The following is a 9,475-nucleotide window of genomic DNA, read 5'->3' as shown; positions in this document are numbered from 1 at the left end:
TATGGTGCTCAAAATAAGTATGGGAGAGGAATACAAATCTACTGAATGTCAATGGCACTAACTGAAATACCATGTTTTTACTACATAGTTAATGTTTAGACTATTAACTAGCAAAGTTCACTTAAATTGTGAAAAACAATAATCTGATTAAACTTTTTTCGTAGCTTTTCAAGATTAGTAAGGCATAACAAACATTCTTTAAACAAAGGAGGAATAACTGATGTAAGATAAAATTTCCCCTTGCCAGGGAGTGACATGAACCCAAGCAAGGTACTATAAAAATGTTAATTTTGACAATAACTAATACAATTGCTTATTGTTAGTTACGACACACCAGAACAGTTATGTTTGGGTACATGTCTTCCAAAGGTTTGGTCACTACACTGTGGTGATATGGGCAGACTTGGCAAACCCTTGTAAAAGGTAGAATTTCGTGAGAAATCTGAAAAGTAGGGGTTTGCCCTCAAAAGTGATTGTGAGATCCCTTATCTTTCTCTCATTTCCTGGACACCAAAAGGTGAGAAGCTTTGCTCTATCCACACATTTCCCCCTAGCCCTAACTCTAACCCTATGAAATCTCCAGAACTGTGAGCCAATAAAGCTTTTGTTTGTAAGCTGTTTATTTGTTATTTGTCACAGTAATAAAAAGATAATACAAAAGACTGTCTCAGAAAATAAATGTTTCGGGGCTGGAGAGATGGTTCAGAGGTTAAGAGCACTGACTGCTCTTCCAGAGGTCCTGAGTTCAATTTCCAGCAACCACATGGTGGCTCACAACCATCTGTAATGAGATCTGGCACCCTACTCTGTATACATAATAAATAAAAAAAAATCTTTAAAAAAATTTTTAAAAAAAGGAAAATAAATGTTGCTCCTTTTAATTTCCAGTGTCTTAGCCAGGTGGTGGCAGCACACATCTTTAATCCCAGCACATGGGAGGCAGAGGCAGGTGGATCTCTGAGTTTGAGGCCAGCCTGGTCTACAGAGTGAGTTCCAGGAACTCCACCCCCTCAAATCCCAGTGCCCGAAAGCAAACTGAGCACCACTACTAAGATAATTCAGCCATATCAGAAATAGACCAGTGTAATTTAATATTGTTCAATCCCAACATTAACCTTTTACTTCCAGACAACTGAGCACTAGATTCTTTTTATTGAGTTAAGTATTTCTTTTTAACAGAACCACTTTACAAGTCTTTTCCTTAAAAAAATTATTAATTATATTTTTTAAAAGCTACTTTTATTTAAAAAACACATTGATGGGCCAGCCATATGGCTCAGCCTGTAAAAACAGTTCCTAGCAAGGCTGAAAACCTTTCAGTCTCTGGGAATCACATGGTGGAAAGAAAAGAATCAACTCTTGCAAGTTCTTGATTGCCACATATATCATACCCTTCCCATAATGAATACATACAAAGAAATCAACAAAAATAGAAATAAAAAAATTCTTTGTTCAAAGAATCATAGATTAAGAGTCATGCATCCTTTAGTATAGAAATTTGCAGGTCTGCACATTACTTGAGACCAGAAATCCCTTAGGATGCTCACCACCCCCTTCCCACTTCTGCAGCTAGTTAAACTCAATTGATATTTGTACTATGCATCGCCTACAGAGTGCTTAATTACAAAAACTTTTGTGTATATTATAGAATTCCCACAATAGGAATGAATCTTTGAGTAATTACAGATCTAAACAATGGACTTGCTCTTTAGAAATATGAATACATATACCCTTTCTGTCTAGCACTCTTGAGTGTTGTCCTTTTTAAACAGATGTGAGCTCTATCTGTAAGCTTACTATACAATTGTGTTTTAACAGGAAAATAGAGTTTTCAGGAATAAAGTGAAAATACATCTAGTAGCATGCATTTAGAAAAGCATGACACTGAAACATACCTTTCTTACTAAGATCAATAGCAGCTTCTAAAAGCACTTCTAATTCCCATTTCGGCAAAACTGGAATGACCCATCGAGGCCTAGGAATTTACAAAATAAAGAGGCTTACTGGTTATGCACAAAATAAAAGAGGTACTATAGTCAGTTACTAATTACAATTATTTATTTTCACTATGAAAACATTAAGTAGGCCGGGCGGTGTGGGTGCACGCCTTGAATCCCAGCACTTGGGAGGCAGAGGCAGGTGGATCTCTGTGAGTTCAAGGCCAGCCTGGTCTACAAAGTGAATTTCAGGATAGGCTCCAAAGCTAAAAGAGAAAACCTGTCTCAGAAAAAAAACAAAAACCAAAAAACATTAAGTATTAACTAAAATAATATTAAATATTAAAACAGTGGGTCTGGTTGAATCATTTTTTTTACAATTAAGCATCATTTGTTGTCTCTACAAGCAGACTTTTAAAAATTATAAGAGAAACTACTATAATAAAGTATCAATTAGGCATCACAGAGGCCTATTATTAAATCTTCATAGGCAAAGGCTTTCAGATCAGATTAGAAAAGGCATGCCTTGAAATTCTTCACAAGGAACAAAAACTTCAGGAGGCCAAGACTGATTTATGCCTTATAATCTATCAATTTTTTCTAAAGGATCTGCAGAATCCACAGGTGTCTCTCCCTTAAACAAGGATGCAGCATTCTCTCTAGTTTCAGTGCTGACCCAAACATCTGGCCATTTATCCTTTTCATAGGCCTTCTCAATCATCACTATTTAATTCACCCATTGTTCCCCAGAAGAGTCAACCTTCTAGCCAACCACTGAACTCGCCTAAGAGCTGGTAAAATTCCCAACCACTCTTGCCCCCTTTTTTAATAAAAGCACTTCATTAATAACCTATTAGAAACAAATAACTATCATCATTTATTTAAAAATGTCCTTTGCATTTTTCTTTCATAAAGAATTGTTTTTATGCAACCTAGTATCTAACCTGCATATTTTACCAACCACCAGACAAAACTGAAATGTAACAATGCAGCTTTCTGTTATGTCATCTCTGCTGTTAAGAACAATCAAGGATTTTATAAATATCCTTAACATTGATTTGACAATAATTCATTGCATGCAATTATTACAAGCTGCTACTACAAGCATGTATATTTCTCTTAAATGTTCCCTTTAAAATGAGTCAATTGAGAGAATATTTCAAACAAGTAAAACAAGTTATAAAATTATAGTAAGATTTTATATTTATAGAAAAACTCAATACATATATAATAGTAAACACAAATATGGAAAAATGTACTGATTTATGTTAAGAGAAACTTTTTGGTTAAGATATGTGGGGGGGAAGGGGCTAGATAAATTTTATCTATTTACTATATATTACACAACATAGTTCTGTACTTAACAATGCATACTTATTACTAAGAAATTCAGATTTTTGTTTGTGTGTTTTTTCCAGATAGGGTCTCACTATGTGTGGCTCAGGTTGTCCTAGAACTTACTGTGTAGACCAGGTTGGCCTTGAACTCACAGAGATCTGCCTGCCTCTGCCTCCCAAGTGCTGAGATTAATTATGTGAGCCACTACACCCAGCTCAGTTTTTTTTAATGCAAAGGATTTTATTTCTCCATATATGTATTTAACAATTTTGACTTTTATTAAGTAAAAATACAACAAAAAGGTAAAATGCCTATATTTTCATTATTCTTTTTAAAATGCTCTCGGGCTGGAGAGATGGCTCAGAGGTTAAGAGCACTGACTGCTCTTCCAGAGGTCCTGAGTTCAATTCCCCGCAACCACATGGTGGCTCACAACCATTTGTAATGAGATCTGGTGCCCTCTTCTGGCCTGCAGTCATACATGCTGTATACATAATAAATAAATAAATCTTTTTAAAAAATTTAAAAAAATAAAATAAAAATGCTCTCACTTTTAATCAATTAATTTGTGTGTATGAGTGCTCTGTCTGCATGTATGATTGGTGCCTTTAGAGGCCAGAAGAGCCTGGACTCCCTGGGTCTGGAGTAATAGACGACAGCTGTGAGCTGTCATGTGGGTGCCAGCAATAGAATCAAAGTCCTCTGGAAAAGCAGCAAGTGCTCTTCATGGCTGAGCCATTGCTCCAGTGCCCACTACCCTTTCTGAGGGGCCCCTTGTTGAGCTCACACTACCCAGTGAGGACTACGTTCAGATAGGGGTTTTTCTTTTTGTTTTTAATATGCTCTTCTGTTTCTTTACATCCTTTCCTTACCCTGAAGAATATCTTAAAAGTGTCATTCTCTTGAGTCAGCATGAAGGGCAGGCTCTGAGAAACATCTCATGACCTGGTTTGCTTCAGGGCTACCCTAAAGTTATTAAAGTTAGTCAAGAACCAACATGCCCACTGAAAAGAAGCTTCATCAACTCTTAAAAAGGCAAACTACACAAACAGTTCTACTTTGGAAATGAACAACTAGGGCCATATAGTTAACTTCACGAATGTTCTCGCTCTTTTTCATTGTATCCAACAAGACCCATGTGTTATAAAGTACTTGATAGTGACTATGATGGGAAGATTAGGCAGTAGATTCCTCTTCACCGTCTTTGTGTTACCTGTCACATATAATGCTGAAAAACTTGGTTTTCTTATGCATCATACACACTAGAAACGAAAACAAATGACCTGTTGATCATATCGTCTAACTTTGCCAAGTCAGTATGTGGAAATGCAGGTTCCTCATCTTCAATCTGTGGAGGGGCATCACCTTGACCTTGCTCATCAGGAGGAGTTGCCGGGGAATTCTCATTGGAAGAATCAGGCGATGAAGTCTTGATTAAAAATTAAAAATTAAACATTCCAGATATAAGTTTCTATAACACACACACACACACACACACACACACACACACACACACACACACACACGACAGTAGTCTAAACACTAAGAGATTAGCATTAGTTTTTAAAATGTTAGTAGCATAAAATTTTACAAAGACATCATTGAAAGCTTATGATTTAATATAATCTTTCAAAGTTTGTGCTGGATTACAAGATGAAGTAGCAACCTAATGATGAACTTTTACACTAAGGAGGGAGAACACAGCTAAGTCACCAGGCAGAGAATTCAAATGCTAGAAGCCCCATACAAATAGCTAATTTGAAGTCTATAGCTTTAGAAACCTGTTTTGTTTTTAAACAACCAACAAAACACTTTGTCCTGTATTTACATGCTCACAGAAAATAGAGACAAAACCAATTTTAAACATCTGTAATACCACACCAACAAATAAAACACCAGCAATGACATTTTAATTACCTCCTTGTGATCTTTTTATGAACTAAAGAAAAACTGTCCATGTATGCATAAAATTTCAATAAAATTGGGACTGTATCTGTCCTTTTCATTCAATATCTAAGTAGTCAAAATTATCAGCATTACATAAATTAAAATTAATACAATGAGTCTTTGTCATGTATAAATCTTGTAGAAAACACATTTTTCTTTAGGACAGGACACTAGAAATATTAACTACAACAGTATAGACAATTTCTTTTAAAACTATTGGCATACATAGTCAAATTACATTCTAGAACCTTCTCAGATATATCGGAGGAACATTCATCCCACTTGTCACTGGTTTTAATGACATACTAGGAGTCTTAAATTTTATTCTATATGTACAGATTTTAAAGTTAAAAATTTGATTAAGAATTATTAATGCTCTTGCCACTGAGCCTGAAGACTCGAATTAAACACCCAGAACACACATTGTACAGAAGTGACTCCCTCAGGTTATTTTTTAATTTCTCTTTATGTCAATACATGTAAAGCTTATGAGAAACTGAGCCCTGGGCTGGAGGGATGACTCAGCACTTAAGAGCACCCACTGCTCTTTCAGAGGACTAGAGTTCAATTCCCAGCACCCATATCAGGTAGCTCATAACCACCAGTTTCCAGGGAGATCTCATACCACCTCTGTAGGTATCTCTACTCATGTGTATATACCCACACATAGATGTACATACACACATAATTAAAAATAACAGAAAGAAAAAACAAACAAAAACTAAGCCCTAAATCAAGTGCTGACTAAATATTTGGTTGCTTCTTTGTGGTCCAACAGTATCAGAGTTTGTGAAATAATTAAAATCCTAACATTAAATAATATAAAATAGCCTGGGTAGTGGTGGCACACACCTTTAATCCCAGCACTTGGGAGGTAAAGGAGGCAGATCTCTGTAGGTTCAAAGCCAGCCTGGTCTACAAAGTGAGTTCTAGAATAGCCAGGGCTACAGAGAAACCCTGTCTCAAAAAATCAAAACCAAAACCAAAACAAAACATAGCAATAAGAAACAATGAAGAAATTTTATAGGTAAACAGAGTGGTTCTATAGTTAAGAATGTAATTTGCTTTTGTTCTTTTGTTTTAAAAATGCAAGTTATCTTCAATAGATGAACACAATGTGCACATACTAATACCTAACAGACATGTACTATTACTATCACAAACCTAAGACCTCTAAAAATCAAGTATATTTTAAAATAAAAGTAACATGTCTTTTTTAAAACACAGATTTGTTTATTTATTATCTATACAGTGTTCTGCCTACTTATGCCTGCATGCCAGAAGAGAGATCTCAATTACAGATGGTTGTGAGCCATCATGTAGTTGCTGGGAATTAAACTCAGGATCTCTGGAAGAGCAGCCAGTGCTCTTAACCTCTGAGCCACCTCTTCAACCCCTAACATATGCTTTTAATCCCAGGACTTGGGAGGCAAAGACAGAAGGATCTCTGAGTTTAAGGCCAGCCTGGTTTACAAAGGGAGTTCCCGGGACAGGCAGAGCTACATAGTGAGAGACCCTGTCTCAAAACAAAACAAGTGTAATGTTAACAAACAGGATTTCTTTTCACTGAAAAACCCTGCAAAGTCATGAAAATTGCAAAAAGAGGTTAGTATCCACACACAATACAGGTAATAAAGCAGAAAAAAAAGAGAGAGAGGAAGATAAACTACTAGCTCCTGGTTTAAAATTAGTAAACATTGGTATCTAACAGCCCTTTGACTATACTTAAAGAAACTTGAATACTGGCCTTCAAATTTATGGGACAGGAAAGACCTTTATTTTGTCAAAATTTGTGACCATATACATTACCATTTTATGTCTCAAAAATGGGAATTAGAAAAGGAAATGAATTAACAAAGTTGGCACATTTGGGAGGGAGGGACCTGGCTTGCTCATTTCTCTCAAGTGGCAGAGGAAGGGGAGGCAGAAAGAAAAAAAAGGCCTTTTCTACCAGACTAAAAATAGAGTATGAAACCTGTAACACCTGAACAGTAAAAACTTAGCCCCAAACTACAAAGTACTCTACAATGATAACACTTTTGCTTTAAAAGTTATCCATACAAACCCCACAAAAATGTGTATCTCTGTAAGCAGCGTGTCTGTTACTCATGTATACACGTATACACAAACCAACTAGTTTACCCCTAAACACCACCACAGGAGCTGCATTATCACAATCTTATTCTTTGGCTTATTCAACCTAATTCTTCAAAGTATAAAACTGTATAGATTAGAAAGGGTTGAGATAAATTTCAGGAGATGAAAACAAGAAAATTAATTCCAAAGAAAGTAAAGAACAATTAAATAAGGTTTTGTAGAAGCATGTGGTGTGTTTTATGGGGGATGGGATCAAAGTCCCCCAAAAAAGATTTTTTAGGGGGGGAGCAGCAATGTATTAATGAAATTGGTAAGCACCATGAAAGATTGATCAGGAGAGAGAATACAAATTAGTAGTATCAGAGATGAACAAAGAAAGACACACTGCCACAAACCCCCATATATACTAAAAAAAAATAGTCAAAAGGATATTATAGGGTCTGAGGTGAGAAGCAGTTTCAAGTTATATAGTATATATACACTTAGCATATGCAAGGACCTGAGTTCCATCCCAACACTCAAGGACACAAACAGTATTATAAACAACTGTATTTAAATAAAGTTGGCACTCTAGATGAAGTGGACAAAAATGACCAAGATAAAAAAATGGTTTTTTTTTGTTTTTTTCTTTAAGAAAATCCTTATTTAAAAAGATGGATCTAGGCTGGGCACAGTGGTTCACACCTTTAATCCCAGCACTTGGGAAGCAAAAGCAGGTGGATCTCTGTAAATTTCAGACCAATGTGATCTACATTGTGAGTTCCAGGACAGCTAGGGCTATGTAGAGAGACCCTGTCTCAAAAAACAAAAAATATGGCTCTACATAGAAAATCTGCTTACAAAATCAAGTTTTTTTTAATTAGTAAATTTTACTAGTAAAATCTTGCAATGGGGGAATAGACATCAGAAGAACCAGAAACCTTACATAAGCCGATTGAGAAAACAGAAAAATAATATTACTTTAAGAGCTTTAGGGAAAGCAAAAGACTGACCGACGCTAAGATCTTTACAAACATTATTTCACTTGATCCTCAAACAATGCCATGAAGTTCCATTACTGTTATCCCTATCAAATGAAGAAACTGAGGCTTCGAGATTATATAATTTACCCAGTCATAAAGCTGATAGATGAAATTTGATTTGAGTGCCAGTAATAAGACTTCGCTCCATAGTCTTTAAAAATCTTATTGTGAATAGACAATTTATAATTTTATATATGTGGCATACAAAATAGAGTTCTGATTTACTTGGTCCCATAGGCTACACTGAATAATACAATGGTTTTTTCCAGAATCGACAGAGGGCTTAAAATTGTTCATTTTATTGAAGACTGACAATGTAAGACAGCTGAAAAAGATATGAAAGAAAACAATGTTGCTTTCAGCACTTGAGTTTTTTGTTACTGCTGAAGACCTATATTTACTTTTCTTAAACAAAACATTCATTTTATGGTTGCTTCACAATCATTTCTATCATGTTTCCACACTCAGCACTCAAGAGTATAGGAGATATATCAATGTGTCTTTATCTTTAATGTCTTACCTGGTTCTGTTGGAGGGGGGGCTGAGACTGTCCATCAGGAGCTTGGCCCTGGTTGTCATTCCCTCCAACTGGAGAGCCACGAGTTGTGGCTGTCATACTCGACACAGGGCAGATCTTTGCAATTTTGTCTGCTTATGTAGTTGTCTTAAGAAAAGAAATTATAGTTCACTTATAGAAGATGAAGTACCAGCATTTGTCAGTCTTAAAAAGCTCCAATTCAAGAATAAAACATCTTGCAGAGACCATTGCATAACCTACAAGTAGAAAGGAAAAGAGAACATTTTGTTAAAAGATTTATTTATTATGTATACAGTGCTCTGTCTGCATGTATGTCTGCAGGCCAGAAGAGGGCACCAGATCTCATTACAGATCGTTGTGAGCCACCATGTGGGTGCTGGGAATCGGACTCATGACCTCTGGAAGAACAGCCAATGCTCTTAACTGCTGAGCCATCTCTCCAGCCCGGTCTGATCCGGTCTGAACCGGATTAAACCAGTCTGAGCTGGATTGAACTGGTCAGAACCTGTCTGAAACAGATTAAACCAATCTGAACCGGTCTGATCCTGTCTGATCCAGTCAGATCTGGATTTAACTGGTCTGATCCGGTCTGAACT

The 9,475-nt window shown here is 36.2% G+C and overlaps 1 protein-coding gene across 1 annotated transcript; it reads right to left on the bottom strand.

Moving 5' to 3' along the window:
* Window positions 1–378: 378 nt before the first annotated feature.
* On the bottom strand, window positions 379–9,074 carry LOC128113561 (probable ubiquitin carboxyl-terminal hydrolase FAF-X). Its single transcript, XM_052743340.1, has 4 exons — window positions 8,862–9,074; window positions 4,559–4,704; window positions 1,896–1,975; window positions 379–413 (listed from the first exon to the last, which is right to left on the bottom strand). The coding sequence occupies exons 1-4, from the start codon at window positions 8,955–8,957 to the stop codon at window positions 379–381; spliced, it is 357 nt and encodes a 118-aa protein (XP_052599300.1). The 5' UTR covers window positions 8,958–9,074.
* Between the last annotated feature and the right edge of the window lie 401 nt (window positions 9,075–9,475).

Source organism: Peromyscus californicus, unplaced genomic scaffold (assembly GCF_007827085.1).
Source record: "Peromyscus californicus insignis strain IS unplaced genomic scaffold, ASM782708v3 Scaffold_10__1_contigs__length_136768540, whole genome shotgun sequence".
Taxonomy (NCBI): domain Eukaryota; kingdom Metazoa; phylum Chordata; class Mammalia; order Rodentia; family Cricetidae; genus Peromyscus; species Peromyscus californicus.
The sequence above is the reverse complement of the archived record's forward strand: the minus strand, read 5'-3'. Positions and strand labels throughout refer to the sequence as shown.

What these genes read in the sequence shown, in the direction of transcription:
- LOC128113561 (XM_052743340.1), bottom strand. Translation starts at nt 8,957, where the DNA reads ATGACAGCCACAACTCGTGGCTCTCCAGTTGGAGGGAATGACAACCAG. An exon ending in CCCCCCTCCAACAGAACCAG is followed by an intron (nt 4,705 to 8,861) that starts GTAAGACATTAA and finishes TTTTTAATCAAG; the next exon opens with ACTTCATCGCCTGATTCTTC. An exon ending in TATTGATCTTAGTAAGAAAG is followed by an intron (nt 414 to 1,895) that starts GTATGTTTCAGT and finishes ACCTTTTACAAG; the next exon opens with GGTTTGCCAAGTCTGCCCAT.